At 52.6% G+C, this 20,404-nt stretch overlaps 2 protein-coding genes and 1 long non-coding RNA gene across 4 annotated transcripts in view; 1 reads left to right on the top strand and 2 right to left on the bottom strand.

Moving 5' to 3' along the window:
• SH2D4B (SH2 domain containing 4B) overlaps window positions 1-1,725 on the bottom strand; it is a 95,160-nt gene extending 93,435 nt beyond the window's left edge. The window contains exon 1 of the mRNA XM_033130925.1: window positions 1,290-1,725. Coding sequence (XP_032986816.1) covers window positions 1,290-1,473 — 184 coding nt within the window. The 5' untranslated portion in view covers window positions 1,474-1,725. The remainder of the gene's footprint in view (window positions 1-1,289) is intronic.
• A 283-nt stretch (window positions 1,726-2,008) lies between these two features.
• LOC117036350 (uncharacterized) lies at window positions 2,009-3,423 on the top strand. Its single transcript, XR_004425357.1, has 3 exons — window positions 2,009-2,126; window positions 2,355-2,515; window positions 2,634-3,423. It is a non-coding gene; the product is annotated as an uncharacterized LOC117036350 (long non-coding RNA).
• Window positions 3,424-12,624: 9,201 nt separating this feature from the next.
• TSPAN14 (tetraspanin 14) overlaps window positions 12,625-20,404 on the bottom strand; it is a 57,864-nt gene continuing 50,084 nt past the window's right edge. Inside the window, exon 8 of one of the 2 annotated variants that reach the window (XM_033130576.1) lies at window positions 12,625-19,617. In XM_033130576.1, coding sequence (XP_032986467.1) covers window positions 19,546-19,617 — 72 coding nt within the window. In that variant the 3' untranslated portion in view covers window positions 12,625-19,545. The remainder of the gene's footprint in view (window positions 19,618-20,404) is intronic. The other variant, XM_033130575.1, reaches the window with a different exon arrangement.

The raw sequence follows: 20,404 nt of genomic DNA, 5'->3' as shown, positions 1-20,404 counted from the left end.
CCAGCTCTGTGCTAGATCCAGGCAGGGATGGAACACAGAATGCAGTATGGTCTCATGCTCCAGTGGCTTTGAGTCCCCTGGGACAGCCAGGCAAGCAGATGATGAGTGACAATGACAGTGTGGCAAGCGTAGGGCCGGGGTGGGTCCCACATGTTAAGCAGCTGCAGAGGAGCAAGTACTGTATTGCCCTGTGCCACGAGCATCCCCAAATACTGCAGGGGGTGGGGGCTAGTCCTAAAGGACTTTGTCAGGAGGATGAAGGCAGGGGGACAGTGCAGTAGGAAGAACTACATGTGCAAAGACAGGCTAGAGCGAGCATGTCCAGATGGGTGCGAGTGTGGCCAGTGACACACGGTGGGGATTGTCCAGCAGTGATCCTGGAAGGAAGAGCAGGAGCTAGGTCTCCAAGGGGCCAGGACGCCCTGTCCAGACACAGGACTTTGTCTCAGATTGAAAACTTCAAACACATCAAGTCTGCACTTCACTCTGGAGAACAGATGGAGGACAAGAGGGGGCTGGTTGTGGGGAGCAAACGAGAGAGAAGATGAATGGGCTCTGCAAACCGTCACGTGCAGCACCCGACGAGAGGACCAGGCCCAGCAGGACCCTGACTCCTGCCCCAAGCCTCAGCAGCCTGCCTGCGTCCGGGCACCGTCATTCACCGGTGCACCAGTCCTCGGGCTTGACTGGCACGTGGCAGCATGGAAACCACTTGAAAAGTAGGCTGGGCGCTTGCTTCTTGTCTGTAGTTGCCACTGCCATTGGGACTGGTCATTCATTGTGCAGGAATTCCCTGACACCCTCTCTCCAGATGCCCAACGGGGTACCCTCTCGCACGACAATAGAAAGGAGGGGCCTGATGCACAGTGCTGGCCCTCAATGAGAACCACTGTACCGCACGCAAGAGAGGGAACAACTGTATGTCTTCATTGTACCCTGGCCTCTGTCCCAGAACCCCTGGTGAACTGGTAAAGGTCAAAAAGAGCCTCCTTCACCGGGCAATCACCCACTGTGTCTGAGACAATCTGAGATCCCCCTGGTGTCTTTCCAGAACTTGGCCTCCCACAGCAAGATAACACAAGTCCCCATTCCCCGACCCATCACGGCCCTGGGTAGCCACCTGTGCAGCCTGGGAGCCCTGGTCCAAAGACAGAGGCCTGGGGTAATGGGACAGGACACTCACAGAACAAGGGTTTCGAGCCCCAAGCCCACATCACACCAGTGACCATTTTTAAAGAAACCCAGACTGGCACCAATAACCAGCCCCTCAGTGACTCCCCGGCACGTACCTCGCTTGACCTTCGGGGGCCTGAGGCCCTCTGCCTGGGCCAGGGCCTCCCAAACCTCACGCTCCCTCCAGCGCCTCAGCTGCTCCTCTCGCATTTTGTAGAAAAGGATGTGTTTCTGCACATCACTGAGCTCAGCGAGGAGCTCGGGATCGATGTACATGTCATGCAGGATCTGCTGCAGCATGGTGTCACCTGGATGCACACACCAGAAGGGAGGGCAGCCAGCCAGGGAAGCCCAGCCAGGCAGGACACCCTGGCTACTCCTCACCCTGGCTCCTCACTCCAGGGCCACTCCCAGAGCCACTTCTCTGCGGAGCATTGTAGCTCTGCCTCAGCTCGCAGCCAGCAATAAGCTCATGTCCTCTGCCCAGCACAGCACCAGGGGCCAGGCAGCAGGAAGCCAGGAGGCAGCCGGGACCCTGCGAGGTGGAACAGGCACCAGGAGCAATCTGGTTTTCACGCTGGGTCACCAAGCAGCACCTGTTGTCCTGGCCTCCCCTGGGGTTTGGGGACAATAGGGAGGGTCAAAGCCTCGGGCTCCGCAGGGCAATGCCCAGGACCAGCCCTGCCTGGGCCGCAGGTGTCAAGTGATCTGTCAGTGTAAGGTAACGATGACACCAGCTGTATCGATGACACTGCCCCGGCCAGCCAGGAACCGATCGCTCCTCCACAGGTAAGAAGAGGAGCAGAAGGCAGCTTTGCCTACTAATTCCATGTCTTTTGAGCCAATTTCAAAGAGGCCAGAGGAGCCAGCCAGCAGCTTGTAGGCTCCTCGGCCTCTTCCTCCACCTGCTCCACATTTCCAACCTTCTTTTCCAGAACATGTGGCATCCTCAGGTAATGCTTTTAAAACTCTGTCTGAGGGGAGGAAAGAGCTTTCCTTCTAACTGTGTTAAAGCCAAGAAAGAAAACAAAATGGAATCAGGAGGGATAACTGAAGAGGTTTTATTGCGGAATTCAGGACACCTCTCCCCTTTCCCTATAATGAGGTTCTAAAGCTATGCACGTGCTGACAGAGTAATCCTCAATTTAGGTTGTTGTTGACCTTTTTGTTGTTTGTTGCAGGTGTCTAGAGATGACCAAACAGAATGAAGCTGCATCTTGTCTGTGCCCTGAATCTGAAGCAACCTGGACAGAGCAGGACGCTGCCTGGGAGCTGCTGTTGTGAGGCCAAAAGCCCCGCCTCATGGGTGCTCAGAGCTCCTCACAGCGGCCCTTGTACCCCGGTAAGGAAATTGGGGTTCAGAAAAGGTATGTTGCCACACTGGGACTACCCAGTTTTCAAATTTGACATTCACTTGCAACTTTGAGTCTTTTAATGTTTTAAAAATGCGACCTGACCAGGAAAAAAACAAACAGGATTTGGCACTGTGGCCTGGTGATCATGTCCCCTTCCCTCCCGGTGGATCAGGCACCCAAGAGTGATGGAACAGGTGTGAGTGGGCGCACTTCTCCCTCTGCAAGGTTAATCCACAGCAGGAAGGAGAATTAAGTGGGTACAGATGAGCTTTAAGCCCACAGCATGAAAAAGAACTGGGGAGGGCCAGGCTGCCCCTCCCCCAGGTCTAGCTGGCTTGGCCCAGTGTGACCCAGACCTTGGAGCCTCCACACAGAGGCTCCTGCCACACAGTGCTGTGGCCCTGGGCTCCCACCCGCTCTCTTCTCTGTCCTCCCCACCTCAGGCCTTGCAAAGGCTTCCCCCATCGGGTGTCCTGGCCCCCTGGGGTTCCTAGACTCAGAGCCTTCCCCAGCCTCCTCTCGCTTCCCGCACAATTCTCTTCTGTGCCCTAACTGCGGCTGGGTGGGAGCCCGGAGCCGGAGAGGAGACAAGGGTAGAAAGGACACGAAGGGAGGCTAGCCTCCTGCTGGCAGCTTCCTTTCTTCTGTTTGGGTCCCCTGATCGCCTACATGAAGAAGAGGAGAGAGCACTGTAGGAGCAGCAGGAATGCGCAGGCTGCCTGCGGGAGTGAGGTCCGGTTCTCTGGCGGAGTGGGGATGGTGTCATCCTGGCGGTAGCCTTGGCAGAGGGTGGGTGGAGGCTGGACGCGAACTGCCTCCGCGAGCGCTCCGTTTTGTGCTACAGCTACCTGGCAATCCCAGGTCAGTGGGGCAGGAGGCCAAGCCGCGCAGCGGAGCCAGGCGCGCGCTGGATCCGGTTTCCGGAAAGAGGCGCTCGAGCCGGCGCGGCCGGGAGCCGCTCGGCCCCGCGAGGCGCCACCTCCCGCCTGGCGGCCGCCAGCCCACCCACCCTCCCCGGGGGCGGAGGCCGCTCGGTCCGGCCTGGGGCGCCCCCTGGCGGCCGCGAGGAGGACAGCATGCGGGGAGACGGTGGCTCAGCTCGCCGGGACGCTTCCAGACCTACTAGGTGGAGGGGGACCCCTTCCCCGCGGTGCGAGGGGGACACAGCGGCTGTTAATGGCCCCAACCCCAGTGGCAGGGGCAGCGCACGGAAGTAGACCTCGGCTGTTCCGCCGGGGGAATACCTTTGAAAACAAAGCCAGGAGGACGTGGGGTATTCAGACACGATTTTCTGCCGCCTTCCAACTGACTGTTTTGTTTTCATTTTGCATTGGCTGATGTGATATGTTGAAGTTTGCATGCTAACGTAATTTCTTCTGGGGCGGTGGGTGCGCGCACACAATGTTGTGCAAGTGACTGGAAACCACTTGAATGTCCCCTCTGGGTTGGGGAACCGCGCAATGTGGAACACTACACCTGTCACTAAGAAAGGGGTCGATATGGCTGCTTTGGCGAGGGAAAATGCCCACGGCAGATAAAATGAAAAGGCGACATGCAGAATGTTATGCACATTTTTTTAAATCGGTATGTTTGATTACTTTTGTGTAGACAAAGGAAAAAATATGGAAGAACACACATGGTTTTCTTGGAAGGGGCAGGGAAAGCACTTTAGAAAATTGTGAATTGTTTGATACAATGAGTAAGATACCCTTATATATGACTGAAATAAAGTGTCTTTTAAAAATCCTAAAAAAAATGCGACTCCCAAAAGTTGGCCTCTGGAGGTCGGTGCTACTGGGGCAGGGGCCCGCGTGCACAGACATGTCCACACAGACACCACCTCCAGGGAAGGACACACACAGGCAAAGCCTGACCTCCCTAACCAGGAAGCTAGACTTGGGAGGGATAAAGTGTCCATGTTCATGTCACTGGAAAAGGGTCTGGAGGGATTTCTCAGGCAGCTCTGGTGCTGGTGTGGAGAAACCAGAAGAGCAGAAGGCAGGGAGAACAGTCAGTGGACTTTGGCCAAAGTCTAGGAGATAGGAGATAAGGACTGTACAGGAGCTGCCAGTGGGGACCAAGGAGGGCAGGATTGGGAGACATTCCTCATCCCAGAGCCTCGTATCAGGTATCTCTGCTTCCACCTAAAATCCTTTTAAAACTTAGATCATGCCATTCTCTGCTGTTAACCTTGCAATAGGTTCCATTTTATTCAAAGATCAAGTCCTTACAGGGGCCCACAAAGCCCTTCATTATCTGTCACACACACACACACACACACACACACACACACACACACACCCCTCCTCCTAAGATAGCCACTCTCCCTCCATCACCACTTCATTCTGCTGACCTTGGCTTTTCACAGACACACCAGGAACCCTCCCTCCCCAGGGCCCTACACTGGCTGTTCCCTCTGCCTGGAATCCCTATGGCTCAATCACCTCCTTCATGTCTTGGCTCAAACTTTTAGCTCCTCTGTACTCCTGACCCTCCTCATTCTGCTCAATTTTTCCCCTTATCACTTACTTTGTAAAATATCACAAGGGCAGGGTCTTCTCTGATGTCCTCGGTGCCTAGAACACTGCTTGGCATGAAAAGGTGCTAGAAAAATACCTACTAGAAAAGAGAAGGAAGGAAGGACTTTTCAAGGAGGAATTAACTAGAGCCTGTGCAAATGCTGTGGAGGCGTCCAGCATAGGATTCTGGAGAGAGGTGGTTAGAGACGTGGACCTGGAATCATGGGCAGAAGGGCTGAATCTGTGAGGCACTAGTTGGTCTGATGGCCCTGCCAGGGGCTACCTGCCCTGGCTGTCCCCCCATGTCCTAACCTTAGGCTCCCTCAAAGGCAGGGTCACGTGATGGCCAGGGAACCCCATCATCTCATCTTTGGGAAAGCCTGGGCACAGCCACCACGCAAGGACCAGCTGTAGGCAGCCTCTCCTTATGTTTCACCCCCTCCTCTGCAGTCACTTGGGGAAGTTTCTCCCAAGAGCACATTTAGGATCTCACCTGGTCTCAGTTTTGTAATCCAACGGCTCGGTGAAAGTCTAGAGTAGTTTCTGCATTGTCACCAGTTAAGCTCTACTGAAAAATCATGGCCATAAAAATCAATAGTGTCTCTGAGTGAGTGCAACAACTACTTAGGAAATAGGATGTGAAAAGGATCCCCTTCACAATGGATGTGAAATACTGGGAATTAATGTAATAGACAGTGTGGGGACCTGTATGAAGAAAAGGGAAAAAATCTTCACTAAGGAGAAATACCTAGGATTTAAGTGGGCATAGGAACACAGCACATTCACTATCAGAAAGACCTAATACTGTCAAGTGTGCAGTTCATCTCTGTGTTAGTAAGCCTCCAAGATATTCCCATGATCCCTGCCTCCTGGTGTTCATGACCTTGTGTGGCCCCTCACACATATCTTAGTCTGTGCGATCAATAGAATATGCCAGAAGTGATGATCTGTCACTTTGTGATTGGGTGATAAAAGATATTCCTGCGGTCTCTCACTGTCTTTCTCTCCCTCTCATCACTCACTCTGGGGAACCACACTGTGAGACCCCGACCTGGTGAGGAACTGAAGCCTCCCACCCACAACCACGAGTGAGATTGGCAGAGGGTCTGGTCAGGTGAGGCTGCCGCCCTGGCCAACAGTTCACTGAGGCTATGAAAAGAAAAGGCCTGTGACCTAGCAACCTTGCTAGGTTTGGATACGCACTTTTGGGAGGCCAAGCTGGGGTGAGCTGAGCTGCTCCACAAAACACAGGGCTGGAAGTTAGGATTCCTGAGTGCAGAGATGGAAAAGGAAGAAGAGCAGGAGACAGCCACATAACCTGAGCCTGCGGACCACCCTGCCCCAAGTCTTTTCTTATTTTTTTAATTAAGGTGTTTGGTTTGTAACATAAGTCTCAGATGTGCAATATTATAATTCAGCATCTGTATATACCATGCCATGCGCGCACTACCAAAAGTCTAGTTTCCATCCTGCACCATATAATAAATCTCCTTTACCCATTTTGCCCTCCCTCCATCCCTCTACCCTTCTGGTAACCACCAATCTGTTGTCTGCCTCTGAATTTGGTTTTTCGTCTGTTTTTTTTTTCATATCCCACATGCAATCGAAATCATATGGCATTTGTCTTCTTCTATCTCATGTACGATAATTCCTTCAAGATCCATCCCTGTTGTCGCAAATGGTAGGATTTCACCTTTTTTAAGTAGTATTTCGTTTTATATATACATATCACATCTTATTTATCCATTCATCCCTCGATGGACACTTCGGTTGCTTCCATATCTTGACTAGTATAAATAATGCTGCAATGAGCATAGGGGTGCATGTTATCTTTTCGAATTAGTGTTTTCACATCCGTTGGATAAATACCCAGAAGTGGAATTGCTGGGTCATATGGTAATTATAGTCTTAATTTTTTGAGGAGCCTCCATACTGCTTTCCCTAGTGGCTGCACTAATTTAATTCCCACCAAATCTTCACCAAAATGATGTAACTCATAAAACACTTATTGTGAGTAGATTTATTTAGGGAGGAAAAAAGTGAACTTGATCCAATTCCACCAGAACAGAGGAGGGACAAAACGGACTGCTAAGGCGCCCAGGAGTTGGAGGCACATGGGCTGCGAGGGGCATGAGTCCCCAGAATCGGCAGAGTTCATGGGGAGGGTTCGGGGCTTTTGCCCCCGTGGAATTGGTGGGATCCGCGTAGCTCTAAAGAGCAGGGTGACATTTGTACAGAAGAAGACAACAGCACAGACACACACGTTTATGATTACAGCTTCAGAGCCCAAGGCTGAAGCCAGCCAGGCCTGACCACCAGGGCAGAACTTGTTTCCACCACTCGTTTACCTCTTCTGTGTGTGCATTGTCCTCAGGACGCTCGCTGCACGGGGCTTTTGTCAGCATTAAATGGAAGCAGTAAGTTACGTGAGCGTGGGCCAGCAACATAGGAGGTGAGTTCTGTTTCCCAACTCCTTTAAACTGGGACCTGGTTCCTCACTAACTGGATCAATCAAAATATTAGGTGGGGGTGGTGGGCTGTGGTAGCTAATTCTGTCTGCCCAGTAAGCTTCTCTGGACTCCTCTGGTTTAAATGGAAAAGTCCTGAATCCCAGACAGTCATGTGACTCGGGCCTGGCATTGTAGACAAACACTGGCAGAAATCGGCTTTTCTACTACAGTTGCTAACCTGGGGCTGCTGGCACTAGTGTTTCCCCCACAGCAAAGAGAGTCCCCATGCAGTAGGAGAGAATGGGGCCAACATGCAGAGAGAAGCAGAGATGCCAAAGGAGAGAAAACACCCTGACAGCCCCCGAGGCCTGGCGCCTCCCTCCATCTGTGATCCGCCACTGTCCCTCCCTGTCACAGGAGCAGGTACACCCACTTCCATTTAAACTTGTTTGAGTTAAGGTCATTCCAACTCGTGTGTCCTGACCACCCCCGTGGCTTGGCTCTATTTATCTTGCCAAGGGTGCTGCAGAGATGGAGAGGACAGGACACTGAGGAGGTGAAGCACCTAGGCCAGACCACCTCTCAGGGCCTTTTCTGACTGCCTTTCCCACAGGAAGTCCTCCCATGCCCCAGGCCTCTCTCTGAATGCAGCCCTCCCACCTTCTCGTTGCCCCAGCTCCCTTCCTTAGCTTCACTCTGGGAAGTCAGTGACACAGTGAAGACAGAGGCAGTTTCTAGAGGAGGGTCCCCTGCTCACAGCATGCTGAGTCCCTTGTGCCTGCACTCACTCGTGGGGTAGGAAGCTCTGGGTCCTCAGGGTGGAGGCAGCACTGAGCTGCTGCCGCCTCTCCACTCTCCGTCTGACACTAACAGCCTGCCCTTGCCCTCACCCTGGCTCTGTAAACCTCTCCTGGATCCCCAGTCCTACTAATTAGAAAACACTCTACTCCGTCCAAATTCCCCTGGAACGAGGCCGCTCAGCAGTCTAGCAGACTGACTGTCTCAGCCCAGGAGTCTTATTAATTCAAAAGGTGGGAGGCAACTCTGGGGCCCTATGTGGCAAACAGGCTTAGTCCCTGGTAGGCGGGCAGGCGGGGCAGCCACCCACAAAGCCCTCCCAAGGTCCTCTGGTACTTACCAAAGACCATGGTCTGTCAGCCCTGCTGGCTGCCCTCTCAGCTGTAGTCACAGCTACACCACAGGCCCGGCCCCACCAGGCCCCAAGGCCGTCCTGACAAGTAGAAGGAAGAAACAGTACCCTGGCCTCGCAAACAGCTGAGAACCCAAGTAAGCCCGGTTCCCAAGCCAGGTTCTCACACACAAGGGACGCCCTGGGCCCCCATCCCCATGCCCTCCTCACGGAAACAACCAGAGAACTGTGGATATTTCTGACTTGTCTATTGTGTGGTCGTAGGCACCGTGCCAAGAGCGTTCTTTTTTTTTTTGTATCTCATTTAATTCTCGGAACAAAATTATGAGGCAATTTTATTATCCCAAGGTCAATTTTATTATCAAGGTCACACAGCTGCTAATGAATCCAGGACTTAAACCCAGATCTTGCTGAGCCCTGATGGGTTTCTGCACCCCACCCCCCAACCCCCAGGCTCTTGTTCGGATCTGGACAGTCCTTCCAGGGCCACACAGCTTTGCCCATGCTTCCCCCATGTCCAACCTGGAGGGTGCTGATAGGAATTAGTGTGGCATCTGCCCCCAACTGCTCACAGACCACAGCTCTGGCCCTGTGGGAGCCCACACCTCCACTCAATGTGACAAGGTACCTACCACCTCTAGGCCGCTTGCTCTGTGGAGCATGAGAAGGCTGAGCAAAGGCTGTAAGCTGCCAAACCAGCCCACTGCAGATTGGACCCTCAGGTTTCCTACAAAGCGAGATTCCGGAAGTCAGAAAATCTGGTTCATTTTCAATTCCCTAAGCTGTGGGATTTGGGGCACAGACCACTGGTGTCCTCCAACATTTGACTTCTTTTCTTCTTCCTGGACACACAGCTAGATACTTGCTAGCCTGTTGTAGTTCAGTGTGGCTTCTGAGTTCTAACCAATGGAATGTGAGCACAAGTGGTGTGCAGGCCAACTAGGCCTCCTGCCTGATTCTCTCTCCCTCCATCCTCACCCTCTTCCTAACCACCAGCCGACGAGCGTCAACTTCAAGGACCTATAGGAGGGTGGAGTTACAACACAGAAGGATCCTGGGTCCCTGAAAGACTGTGTGGAGCAGAGCGTTCCCCATCTCAGCCCCCCCCCCCTGCAACCCACCAGAGACTGTGACAGGAGCAAGAAATAAACCTTTATTTTTCAAAGCCACCAAAGTTTAGGGGGTGTTGCAATAGTGGTCAGTCTATTCTGACTCTACCCTTATGCAATACTCCTCACACTACAGCATATATTAGAATCCCCTAAGGGCTGGTTAACACAAAGTGCTGGGCTCCATCCCAGAATTTCTGATTCCATAGGCTTGGGGTGGGACCACAGAATTTGCACGTTTTCCAAGTTACCAGGCTGCTCGGTCTAGAGAGCACACTTTGAAAAACCACTGTACTTTTTGCCTCAGCTGCAGTGTTGGAATTACCATCCCCATATCACTGAGGAAACGGTACCAGTTCTTGACTCTTTCATTTGCACTGTGCTGCTTTCACTGTGCTGTCAGTGCACGCCCCACACCTGCCCACTTTCTTGCTCACGGTGTCCTGTGAGTCAGTGTCAGCAGAGGGAGGGAGAACATTCCTTGGGGTGGAAATCGTGAGCTGTAAACCCAGCTCTGCCACTCAGCAGCTGTTCTGGCAAGGTAAGTTCTGTTCTGACACGGGGCAAGTTCAGTTTCCGCCCATGTAAAATGGAGAAAAGAGGGTTAGTTCTCTTCCCCTCCCTCAATTCCAAACACACCCCACCCGCCCAGCAGTGCTGGGCCCACAGGATTTTTATGACGCTGTCAGACTGTTGCACTTTAGTAGCAGCTACTTGAGTGAAGGAAAAAATACTGGTCCCAAATGCCCCTGTTCCAGCCTCACCCCTGAGAACCACAGTGACATTCACCCACATTGCTGCCTCCAAGACCAGTGGCTGACTATCTTAGTGCAGCCCTGGGACCCCACACCCCCGTTTCCTAGAATATCTGTTATAGGTTCTCTTTCATATGGGAATGCTACCAAAGCACCCCCACTCCCTGTAGCTTCCTGGAACCACTTAAGATATCCACAGACAGGGGAGGTAAACTCACTTCAAAATGCAGTTATGCTTGAAGAGAAATTCAAATGCACACATTGCAAACAAGGAGTCCCAGGAATTGTTCAGAAGAAAACGGGAGAATGACACGAAGTCGTCACAACAGTTATAATAGGGAGTGAAGCTTTAGGGTGTCAGACGAGAGGTTTAACTTTTAGCAGAGGTGACCTCATGTTCTGCTGTATATTGAGGAGTTGATTTCATCCTCAGAGCCCAGGTGAGGCCCACTCCTAGATTTGGCCACTGGTGGTGGGTGCATGGTGGTGCCCTCAGCTGAGGTGGGGCAAGACCGGGAGGAGCAGGTGGGGTGTGGGTGGAATTTAGGGTTAGGGAAGACAAACTGTTTTGGATCTGGTGACGGAGGTGTCCATAGGAATGGACAGGGATACAGTCTAAAGCAGGTTTGCTGACACCTGGGCTCTCTGGGCAGCAGCCTGAGCCATCCATTCACTGAGAGGGCAGCCGATACCCCCAGGAGGCCTCCCACAGTGTCTGCCCCTTACCTAGGGTCCCTGGCAGATACCCTAGCCCCCAAGCTCCATTTTGCAATGAGGTTGGCTCCTTTGGATCTCCTGCCTGAATCCTATTTTAAAAAGTGAGCTCTGCTAAGTGGACAAGAGGTGCAAGGAAACTTGGATAAGCCACAAAGATTCTGAGTATCTCTAGTAGAAAACTTTGCATTATTTGAGCACACCACTTACCGAATTCTGATTCTAAACCGTCATTGCCTTTGAGCTGTTCTACAACTCTCTAAGTTGCAGAGTTCATGCAAAATATTTTTGTCTATGGACATTCATATAGTACGTCTAAATGAGGCTCAATTTACCCGCTCCCCCTGAAAAAAAAGCCCATCTCAACACCCCTTTACTCCATGTAGACTTACAGTTCATTGTGATTTCTCCTTTAAGCTGGTTGTTAATCTTACCAGCTCCCTCGTTTAATCAACGATTTAAATAAAATCTTTGATGTGTACATGTATAATATTTATATGAGCGATGTCTTCCTGCGGAAAATTATCTCCAACAGGGAATGGGAAGGACCACTGCGTCTCAGGGAAGATTTGCCGTGCTCCATGCAGCTCAAAACCCACTCCCAGACCCATCCATGTCACCCGCAACAGAGCAGGAGGTGTCTACCCTGGGCTTGCACACCTCCAGGGACAGGGTGGGTATCCTGGGTTTGCATACCCAGGGGCCACTCCAACTCTTTCCATACTGGACCACAGCTGTGCAGATTTTAAAAAACAGAACAAAAGAAAAAAAGATCCAAAAGTAAAATAAAACACAACACTCCCACCTCACCACCAAGACTGCTTGTGCCCAAAGAATCACCTGCAAACAGGGCTGACAACCCTAGGCTCCTTGCACAGGCACAAGGAGGAAAGAAGGAAGACATGCAGGCTGGGCAGCTCTGCAGCCCAGGTGAGGAGATGGCTGAGCTCACACTGCCTTAGAACAGAACTGTTAACCTGGCTGCCTGCCTCACCTTGAGGAACTTTTTAGACATAAAGATTTTTTCCTGGAAGGTGGAGGGAGGCACAGGCAAGCACAGTGGTGGGGGACTTCATGCACCTCTCTCTCTCTCTCTCACACACACACACCCACACACAGCACTGACCGGGCTCCCAGTCCTGCAAAGGCCGCCCTACTACAGTGATGGGAGGGGCACAAAGAGCTTCCTGCTCTTAGCTTCTGGCCAGCTTCAGGCCTCCCCTCTGGCCTCAGCCTCTCACTCAAAGGCCTCAGGTGGGTCCCAGCACTTCCCTGGGCCTATTCTTCTTACCAGCAGTGGGACCAGATGGGCACCCGCCCACACACACACACACACACCACCACCCCCACCACCACCCCCCACCCCCATCCAAACATGATGTCCTGCCATTTTCAGAGCACCTGCAATGCCTTTCCATTCCAAGGTACTCTAACCCCGTTTCTCCCACAGACCACACTTCTTGGGCTCCTCGAAGGCAGCCTGTGGCGCCTCTGCCGGCTCCCTTGGGCCAGCCTCTATAGACAGCCAAGCCCACTTTGCTTCCTCTGGGGGCTCCAGGGCAACTTCTTGGGTTGTGCTGGTTTCTGGCAGGATCTACACCCCAGGCAAGAAGCAACCCTCTCTCCTGCCTCCCCACCCCTATGACAGAGAAAGCAAACAGATCTTGAACTCCAAATGCCTGCTGAGGCATCCCGAAGGCCTCAAAGCCTTGTTCCTAAAAGGAGAAGGAAGTGGGTCGTTTCATTTCAGCCTGGCTGGGAGATGGAGCTGTTGTCACATGTAACCCAGGAGACTCAGCCTGGTGGGGACAAGCAGCCACTGATAAAACGTCTTTAACAATTATGGAAGCGATAATTAGGGATATGTACTAAGTAATCTGGTCCTGTGTTAGAACGCTTTACCCACCTCATCTCATTCAATCCGTGAAAGCCTACGTGGCGGTATTCTTCTCCCCATTTTACAATAAGCGTTCAGAGAAGTTAAATAACATGCCACAGGCTATAGGACCGGTGGGTATGGTGACTGGGGAGCCAATAGCGCCTTTCACGTTTCCCGAGCTTTCATTTACACTCATTTAATACTCCCAGAAACCCTGTGAAATAAAGAAAACTATCTCCACTTCCCAAATGAAGGAACTGGGGCACTAACTAAGGCCTTGGGGTTTTTCTTTTGTTTTGGGCCTAAGCTCAAACTCAGGCTCAGTACTGCTCCCATCACAGCACAGGTCCTAACCCACAGGAACAGCCTGGCACCAGGAAATGGAAGATCCCACCACAGCCCTACCCGTCTCCACCGGAGAGCCACTCCCCAAAGCCGAGCCCTGCTACCTTCCCACTTACCCTGGGTCCACCTGACATGTGACTTGTACCTGGCTCTCTGGGGAAGTGGACATGCAAGCAGGCAGAGCCGACCCAAGTGGGTGCTGCCCTTCTCCAGAAGCAGAAGCACCCCAGCCATTGGGGGCGGCAATCAGGTAGTGAGCTGTCTGGACCCCAAAGCCCCACCCATCACAGGGCACCAGGGCGTTCAGTGAGATGAGGCTGCTCCTGACATCACAAGTGCCACATCCCAGAGCTACAGCCAGCTGGCACCTGCCCAGGCTCTGCAGCTGACTCCCTGTGCAACCCTGGGGGCTGCACTGGACCTCAAGTGCGTGTCCTTACCTACACACGAGGATGCCCCCCAAAACCATTCCGTTCTCACGTGACCAGCCACGTCCCCAGGCACAGGTGGGAGCTCGGGCTCCCTGTAGAACCTGTGCTGTTGTAGAGCTTCCGTGCTATTGTACTGCAGATGCTCGGGGCACCCCCCCACACACACCAGGCACGGCCCGGCAGCACTGGGCACACCCCAGGCCCGAACGCCCACTCATTACCGTATCAGCCCACCTTCCTGGAGAACTCCTTTAAAAAACACGTTTTTCTTACAAACCCTTCTAGGAAGTAATTCAAATAATAAAATACCGTGGGGTTTTCATAAGCCCTTCTAAGAGCAAAACACCGCACCAAGTCAAACATCCAGCTACAGCAGTGTAGCGGGTGTTGGCGGCCTGTCCAGTGCTCATCCCCTCCCACAGGAGACTGGGTGTCAGTGGGACGGACAAGCACAGGCGCTTCAGGGTGGAATCGGGGGGGCCCTCCCTCAATGGCTTCAGCACAACGCCATCGGCAGGCACAAGGTTGTCCGTGGAGGGTCTCCCTCCCTCTGCCTTGGTGACGGGAACACTGGGGAAGGCAGAGCAGAAAGGAAACTGGATCCTGCTGATGTCACTGAGCCACGCCGATCTAACCCACCCTGAAACTCACCCCACCTCTGGACTTTCCAGTTTCAGGAGCCAAAAACCTCCCCTCATTGTTTAGACCAGTTTGAACTTGGTTTCTGTTACCTGGGACTGTAAACATACTCCCCTGTACAGACCAGGGTCCATTCACTCGTGGCAGTCCCACGACAGATAGCGTGGCCGTGACAATGCACCATGGGCAGGTGTGCGGCAATGGAGAAATAGTTCTGAGATCCATTAAGTAAAATTAATTGCAGAATACTACGTAAACTATGATTCTCATTTGTGCGAAAAAGCCATTTGAATATGCGTCACCATTTTCTGGAAGGGTGTTTAATGGTGGTTGCCTCTGGGGAACAGAAGACCTACTTTACACTCGCCTATGCTTACATTGCCTTTACTTATAAATTAAAAAAAGAGACTAGTTTAAAAGTCATTTGAGGTGATAAAATTACAGTCCAAGGTGGTAATTTATTTCGGTAGTTATTAAACCATCGTTTGAGGCCCTGGCTAAAATACAAGACGCAGAGCACAGGAAGAAATCAGAGTGAAGAAATAGTAGCCTCAGAACTTCATCAGGAATACTTACTTTCTCGTTCTCCAAAACTGAGGTCTCTAAAATTGTCCACTTCACCAGAACAGCATCCACTTAAATGTGCCCTTCACCTTTTTCTTCCTCCTAAAGTTGTAAACAGTCCCCAATCTACAGTGCTCACCTTCAGGATTTTCTGAGGCACCTTGGGGACCCCACAAGCATTTTGAGAATGAACATACCTTCATTGCAGTCTTTGAGGAGGAAAAGCCAGGTCATGCTGACTTACGAGCTAAAAAGGGCCTAAAAGTGGACAGGTCTCTCAATTTGGGGAGCGCATGCCCAAATGAACGAGAACAGTGCTGCAAGAGACCAGCGTGCCCTGGAAGGTCAGGGAGCGTCCTCTTGGGTGACAGACACAAGTGGAGGGGAGCACCTCCACCAAACTCCATCCCTGGGGACGGGTTACCACAGTTTAGGGGCAGATCATCTAAAATCCCTGTGGCCCTGTGGACACAGACCCCACATATGACCCTAGAGCTGGAAAGGCCGACCCGTGAAGGTCACACAGCCGTCCTACTCACTGGGTATAGCTAAGAACACTAGACCACTGGGTGGGGCCGAGGGCCTGACACCTGCGCAGGCCCTTCCCAGGACTGGCCCTAGGTGCTGGGACTACTACCAGACCCTCTTCTTTCTCTGTGCCTTTACAGTCCAGGCTGAGGCTGCTGGCCAAGAAGTGATCAGGTGGCCCCTGCTGCCGGGACTGAGGCCCTCCCCAGATTCTTTTGGGGAGCTCTCCCCTGGGGTCCCTAAGGTCACAGTGGCCCACACTCATGCACACCCATTACCGTCCCAGTGGCAGCCCCTGCATGGTATCTCCCAGAGAAAAGGCTATTTCGAAGTGCTCAGTGTCCCACCATCAGCACCACCACCACCAAGCCCTCTGGCCTTGCAGAGAAGTGAGTGCTGTCCCGACCAGGACCTCCAGTGCAGCGTGGGGCTGAGCTCCTTAGGGAGCACATGCTCGCCCCCACAGGCTGTCAAACAAAACCCGGCACCCAGATGCAGGTCTAGAGGTGGGGATCAGGACCCTCCAGCTTTCTTTAAATGCCTGTCACCTGCCACAGAGTCCAATTAACAGGACAATCTTCAGGGACACACTTCCTCTCAGGCTTGCCCTTGCTGTGGTTTTGTGCAGCAGGAGCCAATCAGAGATTCAGAATTCAGGGTTGGCAGGTACCAAACATCCTATTTTATTTGCAGGGACAGGATCTGGGCCAAGGCTTCCAGAATTTCAACCCCGGTCTTCCAAATCCTCGACAGCAACTTACCTTTCTCCTAGTGCCTCACCTTTGGGGCACAAAAATAGCTTCCTCGGAGCTGTTCTGGTGACTGGATGAGTTTATTTTACCGTTAGGTATTTTGAGCTCTTCCTATGTTCCAAAAGTTCTGTATCCATTCATTTTTGTTACTTATGTGGGGAAACCAAGCCCCGGCTTCTCGTGCACCAGCGCAGATGGTTTTCCTGCCAGGCTCCCAGCCTTGCCCTGTGGGCAGTGGGACCCCTGCAGACGGTGAGCCAGGCAGTGGCAGGTATGGCTGGAGGCATGACAAGGATGGGTGGAAGAGTCAAGGATGTGTGTGCCTGGGCCGAAGAGGCAGAAGATTCTGAGGGGAGGGTCCAAAGTGTCAGGCACTGAAGAGGTCAATAAAGGCCTTGAGTTTGGGGACGGGCGTGAGCAGCTTTCAGTCAAGTGAGGAAAGCGGTGGGTTGTGGTGAGAAGAATACAGAGAACCTAGACCAGAAGCTGCCTGGGAAAGAAAGTGGGGAAGGCAGAGAACCACGGCAAGCTTTTGGGGGTGGGGATGTGTGTGATGGGGTGAGACGGAGCAGAAGTGGGAAAAATAATATAGCAAAGCCCTGGGAGGTGATGGGCAGGAGAGTACAGGAAAGATAAGGAAAGATCCTGAAACTTTGAAGTGTATATGAGGGGCTGAGGGGGAAGTGCAGAGCTCCCACACTGGCCCCCACGCCCGTCTGAGAGAACAGTGGGTAGGTGGGAATTCGGGGCAGGCTGGGTGGGGTGTGACCGCAGGGCTGCACTGGGCTCTGTGCAGAGCCCATGTCTGTCGAAGAAACCCATGTACATACCCCTTACCCTACGCTTCTTTTCTATCCTCATCCAACTAGTCAGCGTCAGATGACATGGCTAAAAGTGGCCGAAAAGTTGTATAAACTAATTAGAAAACAAACCCAACTGAACAAGTCACAGCTAGACTTCATCCTGAACTGGGCTGTGTGACCTGTGAAGAGACTTGCAAGGGCTCCATCCACTAGGTCTACCTGAACACAGGGAGCTGTTGGTCCCACACACTGGCAGGGAGGTCGGGGGCCACCAATTCCCCCAAGGCAGGCTGCGTCAGAGGTACCTGACAAGGTGGGCACTGCCAGAAACCCCCACCACAAATAGGCCAGCAGGTACAGGGCACACAGCTCATGCAGCGGCCCATTCCAACCTCGTGTCCCCAAGCTCTTTTGCCTGGATCTTACTGCCTGGGGCTAGACAGAAAGAACCTAAAAGAACGTTTCCTCCAGACCTATGAAGTCAAAGTTCTGTTACCATGTGCTTCTAGCTGGGCAGAGCTAAGCCAGGTCGTGCCAGTTGTAACCTCCACACAAAGGATAACTGAAAGTGGCTCAGAGTCTAAAACTCACTTGATAAATTTCGGGCTGTGCCAACAATAGAAGGCCTTTACCATTCCCTCCTGTCGTGTCTAGCCACACCCTATCCTGCTGGTTCCCTTGGCAGTCGAGTTTACCACTGAGATGCTTAATGCTATCTTGATGTGACCCCAAACAAAAAACCACCAAAACAACAGCATTAATATAAAGATATATTCCATAAAAGAGTTTGGCAGTCAAAGAAAAGCATCACACTTTCTAAAAACACAACCATTCTTCTTCCCCTTGTCTACAGAGAAAATTGTAAAAAAAAAAAAAGTTATAACAACATCGTCAACAAACACCCACCAGTATATACCACACTAGCAAGTCAGTGAAGGTAGCACTCAATCCCTGAAACAATGAGGACAGAACTGGTACAAGATCCAGAGAAGTGTTAGAAAGTAGCCCAAAGATGCCCAGAGGCCCAGCTATCCCTGTAGGGGAACGGTTCAGTACACGAGACAGACTTCATTTCCAAGAGCAATCCCAGAAGAGCCCCGATAGGAGGGGTGGACACGGTGACCACAGACATCCTGGTCGGGGAGGGGAGTCACCTTCAGTTAACAACAAAGTCCCGAGCTTGTCCGCAGCTCCAGGCCGGGGACTGCGGCTCGACACAAGGGCCTGGCCAGAGCTTCTCTCTCCAGGGAGAGGCAACGCCAGGCCAGCCAGCTGGCCCTTAGCATGTGGCCTCGAGGGGAGCCCTGGCCAAAGGCTTCAGGCTGGCCATCTCTGGCTGGGGCTCCTTGGCCTTGCAGTCGGGGGACAGTCAGGATTCAAGTTCCGGGTGACAGTTTCAGTAGCACCAAGACCAGAAGACAGCGAGGCCAAGCTGGGAACAGTGGGTGTGTGTGCGTTGGGGGTGCACAGAGGAAGGGGAGCACATACATGCCCCTGGGTGGTTAGGGACTGAAAGGATAAGCTGATGGGGTTGGTTCTGAAGATGCAAGGGAAGTGAGCGGGGTGTCTTCAGTCCCAGACACTGTAAGGCTGCTTAGAGGAGAACGCCAGAGGAAATGAAGAGATGCTGTGAGAACATTCTTACCCCTATAAATAAACTATTTACATCCTTAAGGAAAAGAGCGCCCCACTGAGGAGAACCACGCCCACGGTCCCCCCCACGCCCTCAGGGCTTAATGCTGAGCGACCAGACGCAGTTCTTGGCCGCCGGGAGGACGGCAGACCAGGCTCTCCTCCACACCAGTCCATGCACTGGCTCAGGCTTACTTCACTCGGACACGGCTGAGGATCCTGCAAGCACCCCAACTCGTGCAGACAGCACAGGCCCCCAGCCTCAGAGGCCCGCTTGTTCTTCTCCCCTCCCCTCCCTGCTGGGAGCCTTGTCCATGCCTGTGGGTCCCCTACGCACAACCCACTCAAAGAAGACATGGCTGCACTCCGGACCAACATCGATGACACGAGTGGTGAAGAGGCCAGGATACCCTGCAGACACGTTTGGGTTCCAGGAGGACTGAGTCAAACCCCCCTTGCAGCCATAGGAGCCGTGTGTCCCTCAGTCACCACCCCCACCTAAAGACATATTCCATCTGTGGGTAGACCCCCGTGGGGGTCTTGGTCCCAAGTTCCTGCAGGTGAGGAGCCCTCGGTCTTCAGCACCAGCAAGCAGGATCAAAGAGGTCACGTCACGCTGATGCTGAAGACAGGGTGCTGGCTGTGGCGGGGGGCATCCACTTCTCTCCCTCTGGACATACAGTTGACGACAGTGAAGGGCTCTGGCCTCCACGGTGTGGCTCAGCTCCGCTCGCTCACCTCTGCTCCTCAGAAGTGATGGCCGGCCTTCACTGCCTCAATGTCCGAGATCAAGGTCCTCGCCAGGAAGATGCCAAATATCTGAAACCAAAGCCAGCAGAGGTCGAGGCTGTCAGTGCTGGGACATCAAGGGAAGGGCCGGCTCAGAGGACAAGGTGGTGAGGCGTGGCCTGCCATGCACACCACCTCCACACCCAACCCTCAGAGACTGAGCACGCAGCAAGGGCAACCTCCAGCATGCGGCAAAACAAGACCAGCCCACCAGTAAAAAGTGAGTCCTAGGGGGTCTGTTTTGCTGTACATTCCTAGAGCCTGGAAGGGAAGAAGAGCAGGCACCATAGAAGCAAAGGGACACTCTACCCTGCCCCCAACACAACTATGCATGTCACATACCACGGGGAGGGACATACTTTGTATCCTGGGTTAAACCGAAAATAACAGGTCCCTGACTGCTTCTGATTTCCAAAATAATAAACCTTAAATGTTTCCTATAAACCCAGATTCCATCATAAAATCAAGGTTGTCCCTGATTCTGACTGTGCTGGTATCTGAAGCTATATCCTGACCTTGGTGACCAGATAATCATATGGGAAAACTGATGTTTTCTACCAAAAACAGACTACTGTGAACTTGGTCACCTCAGGAATTTTGCTTCTCCCCACCCCTTTAAATTCTTACTGTGGTTTGTATTTGGTGAGTGGGATCTTCTGAAGTCTTATTCCTTTACCCGCTTTGCAAGGACATTTTTTCCCTTCCTTTTCTAGATGCTTCTTCCTGTCTCTCAGCCTTCCTTTGAGATTACTTGACACGTTTGCTGAGTGAGGGGGAAGGAACACTCGGATGGCTGGTTGGCAGAACCAGGCCCACC

This window comes from Rhinolophus ferrumequinum, chromosome 16 (assembly GCF_004115265.2).
Source record: "Rhinolophus ferrumequinum isolate MPI-CBG mRhiFer1 chromosome 16, mRhiFer1_v1.p, whole genome shotgun sequence".
In the NCBI taxonomy this organism is placed as follows: domain Eukaryota; kingdom Metazoa; phylum Chordata; class Mammalia; order Chiroptera; family Rhinolophidae; genus Rhinolophus; species Rhinolophus ferrumequinum.
This window is presented reverse-complemented; position numbering and strand designations above follow the sequence as displayed.